Source organism: Haemaphysalis longicornis, unplaced genomic scaffold (genome assembly GCF_048455015.1).
Source record: "Haemaphysalis longicornis isolate Haplotype H1 unplaced genomic scaffold, Haemaphysalis longicornis Haplotype H1 scaffold_15, whole genome shotgun sequence".
Classification (NCBI taxonomy): Eukaryota; Metazoa; Arthropoda; class Arachnida; order Ixodida; family Ixodidae; genus Haemaphysalis; species Haemaphysalis longicornis.
Window position 1 is genome coordinate 3682391 of NW_027526257.1, and position 20811 is coordinate 3703201.

Here is a 20811-nt window from a genome sequence, read left to right on the forward strand (position 1 = left end):
GCACTTGCACAGCATGTATTTTTCCGTGGTTTCATATTAGATTGCCTTGGTTCTTGCTATAAGGCGTGTGTGGGCACATATTTAACGAATATACTTAACATTTTCGCATGGTTTATATTCTTATAAAAGGCGTAAGTTATTGTCCTGGAGTGGCTAATCACATCCCCGAAACACATTTTTCTGCGACGTATATATTCGAAACGAAGCCGCATTCGTTGTCCACGCTGCAAAATGAAGCCAACCTCTCACTGTGCCAGTATCAGGTCTGAACGAGGCGACAGTAGAATTCATTTGTGACTGACGTATTTGGAGGTAACAGGGATGATATGCTGCTGCCGTCGCCGATGCCCGGAAGAGCGGTGAAGATGCACGCAGAACCGCGTCCCCGGGTAGCTCTTGCAGGCGATCGCGTGCTCTACGAAGACGCAGCTGCTTTTTAAGTGACCTAAACGTACTCTGCTCATAGACGGCACCATAACAAGTTTTTGTAGGGCGCGGAAAGGCAAAAAGGAGCGAAAAAGAATTAAAACACTCCACGAGCCCCTATCAGCCACGCAGCGCCCATCCAGTCAACGGCGCGGAGAAGCGGCGGCACGCGGCGCAGCGATCGCGAAGCTCGAGGCGTATACCACGTAACTTTTCCCTTGTAGCAACACAATGGCTTTCACCTTCTGTTCCTTCATGTTTCACTCTACATATTCGCCTGCGCTCTGCTTCTTATCCCTAGAACACCCCTTCCCTAATGCAAACTTCCCCCCCCTTCTTTTTCACTCCGAATCTCTATTCCTCTTTCTTTCTTTGTGACAACGTTCATATATTACTGTTCGCCCCTGGTATCTAGTTCGGTGCAATGAACCCACTAATATTCCCTTTCGAAATATTCAGCTCGTCAACTATACTCTCCTGAAACGTTTCATTTTTAATTTCGAGCAATCACTCGCCTCTTACCAGTTCCTGTTTTTTTTACTTTTGTGTGCGCCTTAATTTCCGCTGCCCCTGCTCCCAATAACCCTCTCACAGACGCTACCTGCGTCTGTCGTCATAATTAGAAAAAGGGTAAATCTTACTTCATCCTCTCAATTATACCCCTGTAGTACTTTCCTTATTTCCCCCCTGTGTACATACTTCCGCCCACCCTATTTCCCTCTCTCTTATCCCAATTGTCTCGCTATTGTAATTCGTTTTTTTTTTGTGGACTGCTGCTCGTCTTGGTAGCGTTACTATTAACCGGATTCCACTACTCCCCCTTATACGATATTCGCTTTACGCTTCCACTCCCCTCATAGTTTTCGGACCGACTTTGTAAACTAGCTGCCAACATTCCTACCCGATCTTGATTCCAGTTTTGCCCTCCCATTCCCGTCTTCATCGCCTGTTCTTGCTCTGCCTTCCTCAGTCCTTCTGTGCAACATTTCATTTCATATTGACATTCTTCCTTATCTTCACTGGCAACACATGTTCCACTCTCCGTGCGTGTTTCTTCCACCTGCAACTTTCGCCATTCTCTTTTTCCTCTCTCATTTCTCTATTCTTTTCTTTCTACCCCAACTTCGGTCTTAGTTTTTGTCAGTTCACTACCCTTACCCTACCTTTACCGTTCCCAGTCCGCTTGTCACCCTGCTAACGTGATCCCATAGGTTTCTTTTTTATTTACTTATGCAAGTGTCCTGTGAATTATTATTTTATGGTCAATCTAGGCATGCGGGGCTTCTAAAAAGTCCAGGCAGTTGGCTAAGCAAAACATTTTGGTTACGTTCTATGCAAAGTAGCAAAGGACTATTTTTTACGTACATAACCTAACAGTTCCAGGAGCATAAAAGAAAACAAAAAAAAACACACACAAAAGGAGTGTCTTCTTGCTCTCGAACATCCATTATCTTTTTTTTCTATTTTGTACTGTAATTGAAAAACTTGTATGTTACAGTAACACGTAATAATGCAATGCTCCCTTTCAAGAGCATCATTCAACGAGACTTCAAAATTACGCAGACATAAACAACCATGAGTGTAAACAAGTTGAGCACAATTCCGATGAACGAATTTCCATATCTCACGTGCCATTATCACCTCAGTGTTTGGTAACCTGCACTCAATTTCACATTTCTTTCGCCAGTTTCCGCTTTGCGTTAGTCGTACCCAATTATTCAGTTAATTCATTGAATATTTCCCAAAAATCGTAGATCCGTATTCTTTTTCCATGATTTAGATACTTTCGTGTTTCTCATACCCCTCGCTTTTTCGCAGCTCACACTTTTTTTACCGTTATATAAATTCTTTATTGGTATATTGATTCTTTAGCCAAACACATTGACACAGTTCTTTCAGCGGTAGCATGCCCAGGGCATGGTATTTTCAATTTGTACCAGGGCTATGTAACGTTGTACCGTAGGTTATGATCTTGCCTATTTTGCGAATTAGTAGATCAATATAATGTTTTTTTTTTCCGAGCAAGTGCCGCATAATGTGATCCCATACCTCAGTACAGATTCAGCTAGCGTCTAATGCACTGTAAGCCTAACTTTGAACTGCGCTCTACCACAGAGATGATCCATGATTGCAGCCATAGAAATTAGCTTGTGCAGCCTCCCAAATTTTTAATAATATAGCGGGGCGACGACCGACCGGCATGTCAGCGCCTTATCACGGTCTTCACCAGCGAAATAGGGCCCTCTTCTGTATGAGTGTCGTCTGCTACGCCGTTTCCTTGAGAGTTGCACACCCCCTGCCACTGCATCTGAATGACTTTGTGCCGCACGCTGCTTAGCTACCATTGGCGGCAGCGAAACGGCCTTGCAAGATAAAGATAAGAAAAACAGGGGGTGTGTTGCCCTGAGAAGAACAGCGGAGTAGACGACGCTTCCACAACAGATAGTGCGCGTACCCTCGCCAATTTTGCCGGCGAACACCGTGATAATGCGCGGACACGCCAATCGCTCGTCGCTCCCGCATTATTATTGAAAATTTGGGAGGCTGTACACGAATGTTTAGCGTGGCTTTTCCATGTTAGACACTGATCAAAACACATACCTCATTACTTTATGGTTGTTTCAATGGCCAAGGTGGGCAACGATACGTGGGAGAGTCTGAAGAATGCAAGAAACCTTGTACTTGTTTTTGTACTTGGTGTGTATTTCTAGGACAGATAAGCTTCATTAAACAAATATAATTTTCCAAAAACCAATAAATTAATGTAAGAATATCGCCTTGCAGGCTCTGAATATCTGTATAGCATTGGTAACAAATCTAGCAATCGCTGTGTGGTTAGCAGAGTGGGAAATGTTTGTATCTACTGGTAGAAGACCAAAGTCTGTAATAAAAATGTTGAAAAGCCATAGTCCCAAAGTATTACCCTGAGGCACTAAATTCTCTTTTGGCTAACAACAGAGAAACAGTGAAATCTGTTAGTAAAGTAGCTAGAAAACATTTTGAAACATGCCCCAAAGATTTGATATTGCAACTGCTTAAGCATAATATTGTGGAAAATGGTTTCAAAGGCCTTTGTTATATCTAACCTTAAAGCAAGACCCACTCGGTTAATTTATATCGAAAGCTGATGCAAGCGAATACATCTGCTAATAAGGAAGTTGTATTATCATCGTGTTCAAAGCCGATATTGAGCGCTATTATTTAGTGAAAGAGGATCGCAGAATGAAAGTAGCAGGAGTGGTACGTGCATTTTCATAATGTGTGCAAGTGTTGCAAGTCTGGAAATCGGTCTTTAATTGCAGTCACTTTTTTTTTCGTTCTTATAGATTGGTATAACAAAGGAGATCTTCATTTCTTTCGGTATATCTCGGGTTGGCAACGACAATTCACACTTGACTGCTTCATGGTTACCAGTTGGTTTGCTCGCGCTATAACTGACAGTATAGCACTCAATTATACTCCTGTGGATTACATGACAGAACGGTGATTATGGATGCCTCATTGGTGGGTAACCGAAATGTCACTAAGGAGAAAGCGCCATTGAAGCACACATAGTAAAAATATATTAGGCTGCTACCATTTCTGTTTCACTTCTTGGAACTGAGCTAGATTGAGAGGCGGAGAAAGGAATTTTTACTCAACGTCCAAGCCACGCTTTATTATCCATGTATAATTTAAACGTCTGATGGCACTGTATTAGAAGACGCATATTTAGAGAATAATTTACTAAGCGCATCTGAAGTTTAGGGTAAAACGCATCTACGTTAATACACTACTTAGAAACTGCTTCGCGATTTTGAATTTTTCAAGCCAGTGTTTCTTCAACCACAACACAATTATTATGTCTGAATTCCATCTTTATTTTCTCAGGGTTGGGATGGCAAAATGGTGATGTGTGGAAAGCAAACAAGCGCTTTTGTATGAGTACTCTTCGTGATCTCGGATTTGCAAAGTCACCAATGGAGAACCAAATGACGGTAAGGGGCTCTCAAAGCACACTGACTTTATATAACGGTAGTTTCTTTGATGTGAGTATCGGATGACGAAGTGTTGAATTGCCAGGAAGGTCTCAAGAATGTATCAATACTTTACAGTATAATACTTCTTATGAATGCCACCCTTATGCTCATGGCTTAAAAGCTAACAGCTGCGTCTTCTGACGTTTTCTGAGCAGAGCAGTCGCCCATTATAAGAAATGCCTAAATGCCAAAAAATAGTTTCATGCCAATTTCGCGACCAGGCCTCTCCAGACGCCTTAATTCAGAAGTTGATACCGTGGGCTTCGTTGGAATGATGTTTTTTTTTTAATTATATTGAATTGATGAAGCCTATTCGCTTCTTTTATAATTTTTTGCAACAGTTGAGGAAAGCTGTCAATTGTAGACCACAGTCCAAGAAACATTGCATTAGAACTAGAAACCACTATACAAAGTCACCTAGAAAGGAATAAAATGGTTTATCCCGACATTTACATCTACAGACACGAGCGAATATTTATCCCATTTCGTACCCATATAGCTCATATTATGGTGTGTTCTTATCAATTCTTCACGCGAATGAAACAGCTCCGATCCCGACAAGTGTTCAGAAACAAGTTTCTCTTAAAAGCAGTCTATTTCTACAACTGAAGGCAGACACTTGTCCTGAGTTCTATAACACTATTCAGGCCAGTAATCCAACGACACAACGACATAACTTTTACCCTCTTTGTGTTTTAGTGTTACCTCCTTATTATTCTGAGATCCTGTGACTACGCTCCCAGTAATTTGGGTTATGTTAACGGCGCTTCTCCATAATCATCCACTATCATCAGTGCTGACCCCGATTAGCTCGGCGCTATCATCACCTGTAAATAATCATCATCACCGCTTGGTGCTTTCCTTGGCCCGAGTGTTCGAAAAAACGGCTACGCCAAAAGTCGTGTCTCAAGTGGTGGAGCGTGCGTCTTGATCCCTTGTCCTCCATCTCTGAGTGCACCCTGGAGCTCAGTTCGGATAATCGCATACCGCGAGACGCCATGCTTGTGACAGCGGAACCTGCCAGGGGAACCGGCCGCAAAACCGGCGGTGCGGGCTAAGCCGCCTTCCCACCGTACTTCGTCGCTAGCCGCCAGCGGGATCAACCGACTCTCGGTGGCCTTCGTGGTGAGGACCTTGAGGAGTGGCTTAATACCTACGCACGCATCAGCGTCTTTAACAGACGGGACGACCACGCGAATCTTCAAAACTTGTCATGTTCCCTGAACGAAGTAGTTAAGACGTGGTTCCTGAACAATGGGCACCGTAATAATGACTGTTCCGACTTCACCACGCAGCTGCACCAAATTTTTCGCTCGTCCGCTGCTCGCTCCGACATCGCGAAAAAGAAGCTGGATGGGCGAGTCAAACATCCTTGTGAGGAGTACATGCCGTACATTGAAGGTGTTGGGGCCCTGTGCCGAAAGGTAAAAAAAGACATGAGGCGGTTGATCGCGTGCGCCACATCTTGAAAGGGATTGTTCAGTTTGCCTTTACTTCCCTGGCCCTTCAAAACACAACTACCGTTTCGGATGTAAGGAAAACGTGCCAACGACTAGACGACCTTCAGTCGATCCGTCTCCAGCAGGATACCTGAGGATACCGTTAACCTGAACGTGGGCGATGAGGACATCCGACAGTGTGCTCCGTGAGTGAAAGCCTCCTCCGCCCACCTACGCCGCCCCCACCTCGTTGGGAGTTTATTGTCCCGCACGCCGCGAAAGAACCGTTATCTGGTAGATGTAGCAATCTTCGATTTAAAATATTTCGCCTTTGAAATCCTCTAGCCATTTTGAACATGCACAGTGGCCAAGTGACGGGTCCGTATTTGTTTGACGGGAAAATGACGCCGTCATGTGTAGATTAAGCAAACACACCAACTTCTTTAGGCGGTACCTTATACGTTGTGCGACATAACGTATTAGCAGAAGAGTAAGCTGCGCATATCTTTCACAGAAGATTTCGCTTCCACTGATTTTAAAATTCGCCAAAGATGTTCATTTCTTTCTGTTTTTTTTTATTTTTGTGCCAGGTGGAAATTGGGAGCCTGGTGCAACATATACAAAATACAAATGGTCGACCTGTTTATACCCAAAAGTTGTTATGGCCGGTCGTTGTAAATAATGTTGCCTGGTTTTTCTATGGCTCCGGAGGACAAGTGGAAAAGGATGTACGGCACGCGCTTACTAAATTGCTTGAAAAAGCACGCACGGTTTTCAGAGAAGGAGCGCCATTCGTCTTCTTGCCATGGCCACTACTTCGCCTTCTTGAATATGTCCCAGGCACAAGGCAGTGGAGGCTTCACGGTGTGATGTGCAAAGTGGAAAAAATGGTCATGTACGTTGCCTAGTTATTCTATCTCTTGTGCATGTCTTTCACCAGAAATTATGTAATCCACGCTCACCCGTTCAGTGGAATAAAATCAAACAACATACAACTAATTTCAAAATGGCCGTTACGGGACTGAAATCTTCTGGAAATATCAGGACGGGGAGGGACAAGCCCATGGGCAGTATACCTGGAGGCGGCAGAAACATAATAGAATGTGTCCTTAAAGCTCCGGGTTCAAGTAAATAAAATGTACCACTTCCACCCATTAAAATACGGAGAAAGAAGGTGCAGGTCCCATATTTGTGCACAAACGACTTTGATGAAATTTTGTTAAAATCCGAAGTATCCATACTCACTTTGAGTACTACCTACGCCGGCACTGCAGTTAAACACATCACCTATCCCTATTTTTTCGCCGTCCGCTGCCATTTAACGCTTCACATTTGTTTCCAATCACATGAGCCTGATTTCAACCGTCGCATTATTATTTCAACTCTGGCAAGTTCAATATGGACTTGACTGCTTGCCCTCCACTAATTCATGCCGCGCCCCTTATTAAACGAGAAAAAACTACGATCACTTACGGTGACGGAAAGAAAGCTTGAAGTTTTGATCTTGTGTGCAGTACGCACGGCTTCTCATTTTCGTGGTAACTCCCAACTGCTATAACCAACGATGCAAGTGCGGCAATATTGTTGTCGTGTCTAAATTTAACAGGGGCGCTAAAGAAAACACACTTTCTATAGTATGTTCGGACGCTAAGTCAATGTGTCATTGATAAATACTGAAATAAACACCGTGCACCGCCTGCGGTGGCTGGAACAGTTATAACTAACAACGTTTATGTTAACTTAGACTATTTAAGCTGTTTGGTGGAGGGGCTGTTTCTGGCAGTGACCATTCAAGTAAACGTAGTATCCCAAAGGAAGTACACATCAATAATCAGTTGGGCTTTATTGAACCTTCTTACGAAAATTAAGCAGTTCTAATCTTGTTACTTAAGACTTGCCTCCACTCGAAGCTTCTGATCAAACCACAGTCTCTTCATGTAACTTTCTAATCAGCGTCAGCTCACAGCGCTCCACCTCTAACCAAACTGTACTCGCAAACCGCCTCAGGCGAAAGACATCATAATCAAAGGAATCAATAACTGGTGTTGAAGGCGTCTTCACACGATGGCGGTGAGAGTATCTCTAGAAACACTTTTGAGGGTATTTCAGAGGTGTATGGCAATCGAGGAGGTGGACCGGGTCTTTTAGGCTGAAACCCTAGATTTCTATACTTAAACGTTTTGCAGGCAAACATCAATGACTTCGAAGTAACATTTGTACCTTATCTGAGGAAATATCACCCCGACTTCCGAAAACATTATCAGAATATTCAGATTCTGGGTTCGACGCCAGACTCCTCTTATGAGGAATACCCTAACTGCTAACATCAGGCTTGCCAAGAGGCCATTCCAAATTCACGCCATCTCGTAGAAGGGACCGTCCAAAGGTAGTAGTAGCAGATCGGACCTGCTGCGCTCCCTTTCCAAATTATTGGCTTGCTTGGCGTTGTATCCGATTGCGGCGTAAAGCAGTGGAACTTCGGATACTTAACCATTTTTCCTCTTTTGGCGCACAAAGATGAACCAGAAAATGAAGGAGTGATAAAAGGCACGGTACCAAAAAAATAGGATAGCGAAAGGAAGGTGGCAACGAGGACAGAAAGGAACAGTGGAGTTGCACGAGAGGAGGATGGCGGAGATGAGAGGGGAGGCGAAAATGGGTAGCCGATCGGAAGTGGGAGGCTGGTGGGAAGGAGGGGAAAGGTTCAGTACAGAGAGCACGCAAAATAGGGAGGATGATAGACGTTAGGAGTCTTAGCGGCATGTTCGTCTGACCATGTTATTTTCAGCTTAAACGGATACGCCGGCCTTTTTTTACAGTCGAGAAAACAGAAATGCAATATAGGACATACACATGACGTTGTTTACTGGGTGATTGTGCTGCATGTAAGTGCGTTATTTTTTACATTTTTTTTTGTTTCAAAAGCAAGCTTATTGAAAATTATTCGACAACCACGGACGCTACATCGCGGGAACCCTTTGTGGAAAAATACATGAAGAAAATTGAAGAGGCGAACCGGTCACCGGGTGCACCTTTTCAGTGTAAGCCACTTCGATTTTCCGAACAAATCAGAATAACTAGGCAATTAGAACCACCACCACATTTCATTTTACAGTCATTCCGTTTGAGAATTTTGAAATAATCATGGTGAGAGCAAGCGATCCCGGAAATTATGTTTATGATAGTATTGTTAATAAATGAGGCAATGAATATCATGGTTCTCGTCACGAGCAGTAGTTAAAGGGAAATAAGACTGTTGTGCCCTCTGTAAATTGTCGGTATTTCCAAAGGCTTCTGACCTCTCATAATTTTGTCATCGTAATATTCGTGCTGCAGGATGTTTAGAGCGTACAAAATAAAACACATGCCATTAAAAGTAAATTGTTTTATTGGACATTGTTGTGTTTTAATAAAGAATAAATAACTTTTTAAGAAGTGTGGCATTGAACGACGATATTTTACTCTATATATTTTGTATAGCCAGGCCACTTCAGCCGGTAATGGTACGTAAAGAGGACCTAATAAAATTATTTACCTATTTTGTTTTCGCCATCTTTCACGGCACAGACCGCTACCTTGTGGGGAATGTGAAGACCTTCTTCATTGCTGGAACGTTTAATCTCATTACGTCGATGACCGGCCATTTCGTAAACTTCGCAATAAACGAGCGCACCGTACAAGCTAAAGTTCAGCAGGAAATTGACAACATTGTTGGGCCACATCGAGCGCCTACATGGGACGACCGAAAGCGAATGCCATACACACTTGCCTGCTTGTGGGAGATGGAAAGATGGCATACGCAGATACCACTCGGATTTCCAAGAGAGTGAGTGTGCCTCAAATGCTACCGTACCTGCAACCAACGGCTTTATTATTAGTGCCAGACCAGCCCTTGGGACACCAAGGGCTGCTTTTGCAAAGCCTTCTTGCATTACGTTGGTTTTCGTTAGTGCCGGTCGTGGGCGTGGGAGACCAGGGCGGTCACTCAGGGCGCCGACGAAAAGGGGCTACGACCTGGACCTACTGCCCCGCACCTCCGCCTCCTCGTTCCTCCTCTGTCCACCTGGCTCTATCTTCAATATATCAAAAGAAGAGACTACGGCGGCGCACTTTAAACTGAGGAAAAAACGTCTGTGTCGAAAAAATCTCTAATTGCCGAGCTTATACGGTGAAACATCGACGCACAATGTCACACCAAAAAAAAAGCTGCGAAGGTGCAATTGGCCTTCCGAGAAACCGCCTACGGAGGCTTAGGGAAACCGTACTCACAAAACTAACTGAAGTGTTATGCATTCCAACACTTAAGCTTCAACAAAATTCTTAAAAAAGAACAAATCTTATGCTAAATATGCGCCTTGTCGTCAAGCTATTGGCCCGAAAAGTAAGCTTAGGGGAAGTCAGAAAAAAGCGTAGAAAATTGAGTTGATATGGTTTTTGAGAACAGAATGGTTTCTTTTCTAATATTGCTACTTTGTGCAGGAATATGCAAAAAAAAATCGTAGAATTCTCTGGCTACTTCGGAAAGACAGCTTGCATTTCCTAGGTCTAACATTATTTTTAAGCATGGGTTGGCTTCATTTTAAGAGAGACAAAGAGGATAAATCCTTTTTTGAGCAGAGACGGACGTTATGGACTTCGTTCCCCGGAAGACATCCTGAGAAATCTAATCCTAGCTAATCTATTCGCAGTAGACCTTTGCCCATGTGTGTGAGAAAAAGCATTGCGCTACCCCAGACCACAGCCGAGACACCTTTATGCACCACCAAATCAATTCATGATTACAAAAATATTACACAGTAATTGCTTGTTAACTCGAACTCGGTCATCTGGAAATATCGGATAAGTCAAAACTTTTTCATCGCGCATTTACCTGAGATGGGAGATAGGCATTTGTCTCCGTTTATATCGAACGCTTTTTTCAGGGGACCACGGATATCTGTAACCTGTACGCATGAGAACCTAATTCCGGCAGGCGATTTGATTGGCGGCCCCCGTGGCAGGCTTCAGCACAGAAATACATAGTTCACGTGATTGAACTGTCAAGCAGAATTCTGGTTTACCATTATACATCCTACTCAAAAACGAAAAGAATTAATCGCAAAAAGTTAAGTATAATAAAATCGGCCATTCCTTCCTAAAGAGATGTCCGATAAGTGCGAAAGCGACGCTTTTTTGCCACTAAAAAAAGAATTTACACACAATCTAAATGTATACTGATACGAGATCTGCGAGATATATACGATTGTACTTCCATGTACTATCTTATCCAGATTGTCTTATGCATGTGTTGTCTTATGCAGCCGCTTTTAAACTGACCGTTTCAACGCAATAGAAGATTGGTTTCACGCTTGTAGAGTCCTCTTTGTGTTTAATTGTCGTGTAATTTGTATCGCGATACTTTTCTTAACAGGAGAGCTAGAGCCGTTTTCTGTAATCCTACTCCTTTCCATGATGGCTATGCTTCTCTGCAGAACGGGCAGTGTAGGGAAGCCGGCTAACGAACACAAAGCCTACACCGATGCCTTGAAAGTCGGTTTCACCTATAAAGGGAAATGAATTGTTGATAAGAAATTTTTCCAGCAGAAATTTTTGGTTTAAAATATAAAGGCCCTAATATCTCTTTGTTTATAAGAGAATTTCGGTCACCCAACGGGTCTTCGTTAAAATTTCATGCATGTATCCAGCCGCTTTTAAACTGACCGTTCTAACGAAACAGAAGCTCAGGTTTTGACATGACGCCAGCGGTCCCACTACGAAAGTTTTCGCTTTAAAAATGTTGTAGTGTTCTTCCGCTTAGTGAAGAACGATCACCAAAAAAGTGGTGTCGAGACAACATGCTTTTACCGGGGCGCAGTCACAGCAGTGCTCGAAACAATAGATGTTTGTTGGAAATTTGCGATCGAGCATACTTCTTAATTATTTAACCTGAGTGAAACTTGAACACACTCCAGCTTTATTCCATCGGAAAAAAACATGGGCTTTCGCTTCCCTCCGGTAGAAGCCCGTGCACTGACGGCAGACACGAATTCCCCAATATTTACAACTTCACCATGAAGTATGGAATGTTTAACCGAAAATCAAATTTCGCGTATAGTTGGAGCAGCTTAGCGACAATTACCTATAATTGATTTTGGGATAGTTTCAATGAAGGAGGAGTTATAGCCGTTCTTATAATCGTACCTGCTCCGTAGACGGATGTGCTCCACTGCAAAAGGAAGCTTACATTAAAGGGACACTGAAGTGAATTTGTCAAGCTCCCGGTTTCCATTGCACTGTGTAGAATGGTTCAATGTACCCCACTTTTCATCGTTTATCTGGTTGATTAGTCGGTAATTATTTTATGATGTGGGAAAGAATAAAAACTAACATGCGCGGTCTGTGGCGGCCGCACCAACTAAAGCCTGGGACGACGGGAGGAGATGCACCGTTATTGGACTATGTTCGAGGTTAGCATGCAAACGAGTTTCGGTTTCGGTTCTGTAAAAAAACATGCTTGACATCCGACGGCTTCGTTGGATGGGCTTTCTTGATATCTCAGTAATCGTCGTACCGTGCTTCTGCCATGTTGTCCACTGTAAACTGCCTAAGATAAGTCTCCCAGGACGGCTTGGAATCGTAGCAATCCCTGGCCGTGGCCTACGGAGAGGATGAACCCACTCCGCGTCACCGCAGATGCTCAAATGCCATGCGCTTTTCCCGCATATTCGGAGCTTGCCTCACTCATGCCTCTATCGTAAAAAGCGCGTTCGCACCAGGGCAAGGGTCTGCTGATTCTGGCCGGTGCTCACTGCGCGCAAGTAGTCGGTGCTTGTGGCAACAGCACGCCAATGGAACTCGCTAGCGCGTCAGTGCCAGTGTGTGCGCGTTCTGCGAACTCGTCCTGGAGCAGGGAACGTTACGGCCTAAAATGGTGAACTCAGCATAGGAAACATCGGCCGAGAACAAAAAAATCAACTTACAAAAAAAATAAATGTACTTTCGGGGATTCGAACTTGGGACTTCCAAAATAAAAGACACGGCCACGTCCCAGCCCTGTGCGCTGGAAATACAAGGTATATAATGTACAACCAGGTTACATTTTTATTTAGTTTTAGCATTTCAACTGCCCTAGGTGACTGTTTGTTGTATTGCACTCGTGCAGTAAGTGTCCCCCAAACTTCCACAATATCTCACGTCTAGCAATGCATTTCTTAGACGGAAAAGCGTTCACAGATGTGTGGTCGTGGAGCTGACCGCTGTGCTTGTTCACCCACCGGAAAAAAAGTGTTTCCTGCTCCCTAGTTTTGCGCTGTACGGTAAAGGTTTCAGTTGATTTTATTTCCATAGTACCTATCTTGACTTCGCTGACTCTTCTCTAGCCTTCAAGTGGCCTTAGGCTTTCCTCGTAACGTACCAGTCAGCGAATCGTCGCATGTGCACTTGTGCAGCGCTTGTCTGGAGCGACCCGGACTCGGAACTTGATACAGTGTACAAACTAACAAAGTAAAGAAAGGCACATTCTTCCATTCACAAACGTGTTGTGGCTTAGTTTCAACTGAGCGAACGAATTGCGACGATCCGTCGGCGGCCGGTGGACTAAACGCTAGGCCAACTGACTCTGTCGGAAGGTCGGCGAGCCTTGCAGTAGCGCAGCCGATTGCCAGCTCATCTCCTCCTTATGTCACACGAAAACGCCACAGAAAAAGGCCGAGGGTGCAGGGAGGAGGACAGCATATTCGAATTGATTTTTCTACTAAATAAATTCGCCTAAACGCGCGCAGTGTGGTTGAAACATGGCCTATTTACTCCGGACTAACATTTGCGCTAGTAATCCTTTAATGTTTGCAAATCACTTCAGTGTCCCTTTAAAAGGCCGATAAAATCGTCTTCACCTCTAAGCACACATTCATTTCTGAGACGACATCTCATAGGGGCAATATAACCCCTGTTATATCAAAATATGGAAACGCTAAGCCTTTTTTTTTGCTATGATTTATTCCTTACGCTTAAGGTGTGGCTCACAGTTTTACAATTCCAAGGATTTGAGTGGGCGGCGCAATGTGGCGCCACGCTCGCGTGTTATTCTTGTCACCATCGCGCTGTAGTCGGAGACGGTATGCTGGATCCTAACCATAGAGAGTTTCGCCATAAAAATGAGATTGATAGAAGCGCGAAAGTGGGGGGGGGGGGGCGTCTTGGCAGCACAGTTCGCACAGGGCACGGATGAGGTAAGTCAGGCCCTGGTTTTTGTAGCGTGACCTACACTTCCCGAGATTGAGCAGTTTCGCATGGCTGCTGTAGAGTCGTGCAGCTCATGCCGGAGGAGCAGCGAAGTCACACGGCGCACAGCTGGCGTGCCGGCGCCGACGCCACCGCACGCGCCTCGCCTGTCTTCGCATTCCGGCGGAGTGACGTCACAGCCGCGGCTGACGCACTGGCGCCGGCGCGTGCCCATCTGTGCGCCTCCTTTGCGCAGCAGCCAAGTCTGTCGCTGCGGCGGAGCTGCGTGATAGCGCCTAACCTTAGCTCACGCTACGTACATCCTGGCATAGCCGAGCTAAGCCACTGCTAACTTTTTTTGTAGTTACCATGATAAGCTGAGGCATTTTTGTGGATAAACAGTAGCGCTGCTTTGGGCAAAGAGGCCCTCAGGTTGCCGAGGAGCCGCTTTTCACAGTTTGGTGCTGAAAATACTTGCCCAATATTAAGAATAGATTTCTTGAAATAAAAATAAAGCAAACACACGTTGCAAACTTCCATATGTTTTGATGTACATGTGTCCATGCGCTTCTTGTGGCCCTAGCCGTATTGGATTTAGTACCTTGAGTGACTTTGCGGGGAAACAGACTCCGTACGGCGATATACTTTTTGCAGTGCAATGACAGCCGAGTAGCAGCAAATATCTCTATTTTGCGGCTTCCGCCCACCCCTAATAACTTGCGTCGGCATTGCTCCAATACTACTAGGCGCAGCACGAACAGCAACTTAGCAAAGCTCGAGCAGCGGGCTTCGCTAGAGAATGTGGCGACCAAACTGCAGGGGATTAAATTGCTCCCGCAGTAGTTTCTGAGAACAATAAACCGGCGTGAAACTCTCCGTCACCATTTTTTTGTTCCGCGATATGTATCTTTTCCCTCACGCAGGTCACTTTTGGGGACTTGTACACGTGCAGCTCCCAAGGCTCGCAATCAGCTGCGCCGCAAGCGAATCTCTTCGTAGGCGCGTTTTATCAATGACTAAAACCCAGAGCTGCATAGCGCATTGACAAAGAGAGGAGATCTCCTCTCGAGACGTCCCTTCGTTGCGACGAGATCTAGTCTCGTCCAAACGTCCCGAGTATACGAGCAGTGGCTTTAGAAAATAAAGAAACAGCGAAAACTTCGAGGAGAGAGATAATGCAAGCGCACGTGAGCGCGTACCTTCCTGCGGCCGCTCAGTGTTCCCTAGCTCACGAAGCGGCTTTACCAGCCCCTCCAACCTTCTGTTCATAAAAAGAAAAAAAAACAATTTGCGTAAACCCTGAGGAGCTTCGCTGGTTACCTAGCAACCAACAGAACAGCGTGCGCAACACCTGCTCCACGGCGAAACCTAGACGCGACACCAATAACAGCGCGTAAGCGTCGTGCACGTGCGCGTCGCTGCTTCACCCCAGCTGTCGTCCAGTGCTACTGCTCATGCAACGCTTGTCATGAGAAAGACGATGAATGTCGATGCATATGACGATGAGTTCTACTAGCATAGCGCGAACAGATGACGGAACATGTAACCCAACAATTTAATACCCTTACAAATGCGTGCTGATGCATCATTTATGGCTCACGTATAAAACAAATTCTGCTGCTTCGCTATAGTTGAAGCCTTGCGCGACTGAGATCAAGCTTCGGCAATATTTTTTTTTTTTGCGTGAGTTACTTCAACTCGCTTGTTTTCTGCTACAGCGTGTTTCAGTCGTGTTCATCTGTTTTCCTTCGTAGTTCTCTTTTGCGAATTATGTCAGCAAGCAATTTTGCACACACCAACTTTCTGTGGAATCACGGTTCTCACAGGCTGTTGCGCCGCTGTTCTACTCACGTGTCATGGTGGTCATGTATCATGTGGCACGTACTATTCTACAAGTTCGGAGTTTGCAATATGTAGTTTTGTCAATTTTGCGATATCCACAGGTTAGCGTGAAGCTCCCGATTTCTAGATTCTCCCCTATGCGGTAAGTGTCATGAAGATAAGCACAGCATTGGCGTCTTCCTTCTAATGATACCAACGTCAAAATACAGCACCGAGGTGTCTTATTGGGCTGGTATTGTGGAAACAGGGTTCAATTGAAATCTAGCCACGCACATGCACACTACCGACTTTTTCGGCAGTTTTAATTGACCGGAAAAAAATTCGCGAACGGGTTTTCGCAAAATGGGCAACCAACGCCCTTCCCCTCAAAACGGGAACTGGAAATGAAAAACAAAAGAGAAATAAAATTGTAGTGCCAATGCAAAATGGGCTTCAAAGAAATGTAATATACGATGCCACAAGCGCACTTCGTGAAGATTTTGGAGATCGCCATGCAGCACTTTTTACCACGGCTAGCAACCGTCCAGCTCCATTATTGCAGAGTTTTCGGAATATCTTCACAGCTTCTTTAAGACACCACACATAAATTGCCGCTGAAGTGATTGGCATTCCTTTTTAATCGGTGCAAGATATTCGGCAGGCTAGGAATAACCTGGATGTCTGTTCACTTTTATTAGAGCATTACCGCTAAGAACATTATTTACAAACCGTCCAGAATGCCTCGTTTTGTTGCTGTTGCTGGTGAACCCAACTGTATTAGAGCCCACATTGTTGAAGTTACCAAATATCTTGATGTTGTTTGGGTTTTGTTGGGTGCGAATAAATGTACTTCAGAAGTTATTTTTATGCGCAGTGAAACATTTTCATATTGATCCTACAACAGCAGTGTCATCTTGTCAGACGCTTCACTTTATGTGCATCGGCTGGGAAATTGTTTTGCCCGGGTCTTAACAACAGACACATCGATGTCGTCTTTTGTTTGTCAGACCAGAAACGAAATATGACGTAGGTAAGCTATTCCAGTGGGCATAATTCAGACGCGTTCAAAAAAAGCATAAATTTTGAAGTGTTGCCAAGACTCTTGTATACGTGAAAAGATGACAGGGTGGTTCAAAACATGTAGAAAGAAACTTCTTTTTAGGAATTTCATACGCATGAACTGCGAAAACAAGGAAATTATCTGTGGTCTCTATCTTACGTATAGGAGTGTACAATGGGTCGGTGCGTTTACAAAATATTGTCACGGGTCGCACGTGAAACAGCCGAAGATGAAGATGCATACCTCTGCCCTTTGTTTAGTTCTGGAGGAGGACCGGGGTCATTGGTTCCCTTGGTCCATGTCAAAGCTGGTGCGACGGTCGTAGTGACGGTCCTTCCTTGCAGAATTAGGGCAAATAGACATTTTTTTCCTAAATACTACCTTGTTACTACTCCAGCCTCACGTGCTGTGGCCATAAAAGGGTCGCCTGCCTTAAAAATACCTCACGCCGACAACATCCAAGTCCAGGGAAGCTGTGCTCACCGGCGCAGGGGAAACCGTATTTAGATTGTGTGGTTTTGCGTGTCGAAGCTACGCCTGGCTATTAAGCGCGCGCAGAAGAGGGCTGCAGATTACTTGTGACTACGTGGGGATCTTTCCCATGAACCTATCGACGCATGGGTGCTGTTGTGTTTTGCGTCCATCAGAAAAGCAGTGACTGCAACCGGATCAAACTATGAACTTTGGTTCAGGAGCACAAAGCGATAGGCACTCAGCCCCCATGGAGGGTAAAACCGAGTGAAAGTGAGTTTCTCCTGCGTAGCGGTGTGCACCTCGTGAAATCTCACCATACTGATAGAAATCTATAGACCTAATAAGTTAAATTCACACTTACTTCGTTCGCACTCTTCTCAAGATATTCTTCCTCTATGAATCGTAGGCTCTTGCGAAGAGTTTATAAAATATTCAGAATACATTCGTTACACCAGTTGAAAATTGTATCTTGTACAACAAAGAGAAAACGGTGCCTCATCCCTATCTGAATGTAGTATGAAATAAACATTTCTCTTATTCAACATGTGTGCGGAAGAAAAAAATGCCTACAGCCTACTTTACAGCAAAATTAAGTAAGCGTATGAATGTAGGCGCCTTTGGCGAATCGACATATACGGCAGAAACTTTAGTTAGATTTGTCAACGTTGTCATGTGTTGTATGAAGCGTTCCGCTATAAAAGTGTAATTCAATTCATACACGAGTCACGGAAATACGATAATCTCACCGTTAAATTTCCGCAATTTATGCGTCCCACCAGACATTTCTAGCCACATTTACCTCCGTGCCAATTGTCTTGTTTTCGCTTTTGCTTTTATTCCAGTTTAAACTGGCCTTTTATTGTTTGTTAAGCTGCTTTTGCACTGGTACCCTTATTACAGAGGTTGTATTTACAATTATAAACACTGCTGTCAAGGTAGAAATATTACAACAACGTGTTATTTCACAGAGCCGCGGAGGACATCGTCGATGACGGCTTCTACATTGCGAAAGGAACAGCAGTGCTATTGAATCTGTGGGCAGTGAACAATGACCCCGCACACTGGAAAGAACCGGAGCGGTTTGACCCTAGCAGATTTCTAGGCGAAGATGGCAGCATATCAACAGAAAAACTGGAACGCGTGCTTTCCTTCTCGTTCGGTGAGTCAAACTTATTTCGGACATTTGTGTCCGAAATATTCGGGTATCAATTAAAATGCAAAGCTAAACAAACACGTTTCATTCTGGTCGTTACATACACCTGCAGGTTGCAACGCATGCAGCGGATGTGACTTGATCTGTTCCCGAAACTACGTCAATAGCAATCCAATTTTTCTCACGCCGGTCAGTATGAAGCCCCCCAAAAAACACTTATACCTTCAATAGCGTCAGATGTGTGCTTGCATACTTTGTTAGCAATTTTTTGTTATTCGAAACCATGCTGCAATTGGTGAACCTTTTGTGGCAGTAAAGACTGATGCAAAAATAGCGGCATAATTTTGTAGAAGTAAAGGCGGGAAGGCGGGATTTGTTGACGAGCTACACTAGGTGTTTAAGTAGCTTTATACTAGTGCAGAACCTGGCAATACAGAAACCGGATCAGTGGTTCTCACCAGGATAACCTACTAATTTGAAAACGTCCGCAACCTATGTAACGGTATTGGCCCAGCTTCTGTTGCATTGTATTAGAAATGTTTTACCGGGGTATGAAATGTCAATGCGTTGCCTTGTTTGTGGCGAGCGATTGCGATGAACCTGCGCGCCGGTGTGTGGTTGGGACGGTAGCAACCTCTCAAAGTTGAGTCTGTTGCTGGGTGGACCACAAAGCTCAGTCTCTTTGCCAAAATACACTTGTCATATAAGTAAAATACACTCGTATGTGCCCACAATACCAGAGATCAAGTTGTTTAAATAAAGTTTTCATGAAAGATAACCTATTGCTTAGTAAATGAGGGTATCATGAAAAAAAGCTGGAAGTTTTATTCCTACAACCAATTCAGCTTCACACAAATGGTAGTAAAATGTCGAACAATGTTGGTCCCTTTTCAATGATCATTGATCTTTATTCACTGTAGCCCCGTCCCCATTCTTTACCACTTTACCACTGTACTTTACCATTCTTTACCAAGTTTTGCACTGCCATTACTTAGTATTGCTTTTTCGGGATAAAATCTTTTCTGTTTGAGGACGTTACCAGAAAGCCAAGTGCATAACTGAGCTTACTGCTAAAACACGCACTGGTGTTTTCTAATCTGCAATGTTTCGTTTTGCCATTTACTCATAGTACTTAGGTTTCGAGATAAGTTAGCACGATTACCATTCCGACGGGACCACATGCCGCAGAGGCGTTTTACAACGCTGTTGTTAGTTTTATAATAATAACCTAGCAGTAGTACCCGGATGTGCCCGGGTGTACTATTATATAAATGACACTAATGCCTATAATAGGTGTTCATTTTTTTATAGTTGCCAAAATTGGCTAGTTCATCGCGAAGTCCCCCAAAAAACACTTATACCTTCAAAAGCGTCAGATGTGTGCTTGCATACTTTGTTAGCAATTTTTTGTTATTCCAAACCATGCTGCAATTGGTGAACCTTTTGTGGTACACACTTAGGAGCTCCTGCCTGCTGTTAATACAGGAGCTCCAACCGCAGGCGCGTCGTGGCAATGGGAAACGACTAGCACTCGTGTTTTACTGAAACTCTTGCTAAACAAATTGCACCAAGGTGGTGCTCTCGAGCGAGTTAGTCAGTGAGTAAAAACCGTTTTATCGAGCCGGTGAATTGGGAGTGGTTCTTTATTCCTGAAAACCATGTGATAAGCGGGCACCCTTCGCTCTGGAGGAACAATTGTCTGGACATCCAGATCGCTGGTGGGCACCACGTTCTCCCAGAGCTCATGGTTAGGAAGACTGTATAGAACAAGGGGAAGATTATTTTGCTTGCACTCTTAATATGATACGAGGAAGAGTGCCAGGTTGTAAACACAGCTTAAATGCGGCAGGAGATTGCACTTGGAACAGACGAGGGAGGAAGACTGGGTGGGGGGTTTCTTCCTCGTGGGTAGTGCTATCTCAGCCGATATGAACGACGCTCATCGGTACAGTTTTATAATACGTAACACGGGCTCCCTAGTGGAGGCTCGAGGTTGCAGGTAGCCCCACAGATAGTAAAAGCTACCATTTCTGTTTTGAACCGTCCGTCTTTACTTTCACATTTATGATAAATAAGAAACTCCTGCGGCAGGCCCGTTGTTGCAGAAAATACCAACAGTTGGCGAGCGCTTCACGAACGCTGGAAAATTCCACTGAATTCCAGGGCCAGAAGGGTGGGAAATAAAAAACCTCGCTTGCCTTCTTATCTGCATATTAGGAC

General features: G+C 44.3%; 1 protein-coding gene across 1 annotated transcript in view; it reads left to right on the top strand.

The window, feature by feature from the left end:
• The window catches only part of LOC144165781 (cytochrome P450 2C38-like), a 50333-nt gene that overhangs the window by 13536 nt on the left and 15986 nt on the right, over positions 1–20811 (top strand). Inside the window, exons 4-8 of the mRNA XM_077695552.1 lie at positions 4297–4403; positions 6475–6779; positions 8810–8925; positions 9452–9710; positions 18407–18597. Of these exons, the coding sequence (XP_077551678.1) occupies positions 4297–4403; positions 6475–6779; positions 8810–8925; positions 9452–9710; positions 18407–18597 (978 nt within the window). The remainder of the gene's footprint in view (positions 1–4296; positions 4404–6474; positions 6780–8809; positions 8926–9451; positions 9711–18406; positions 18598–20811) is intronic.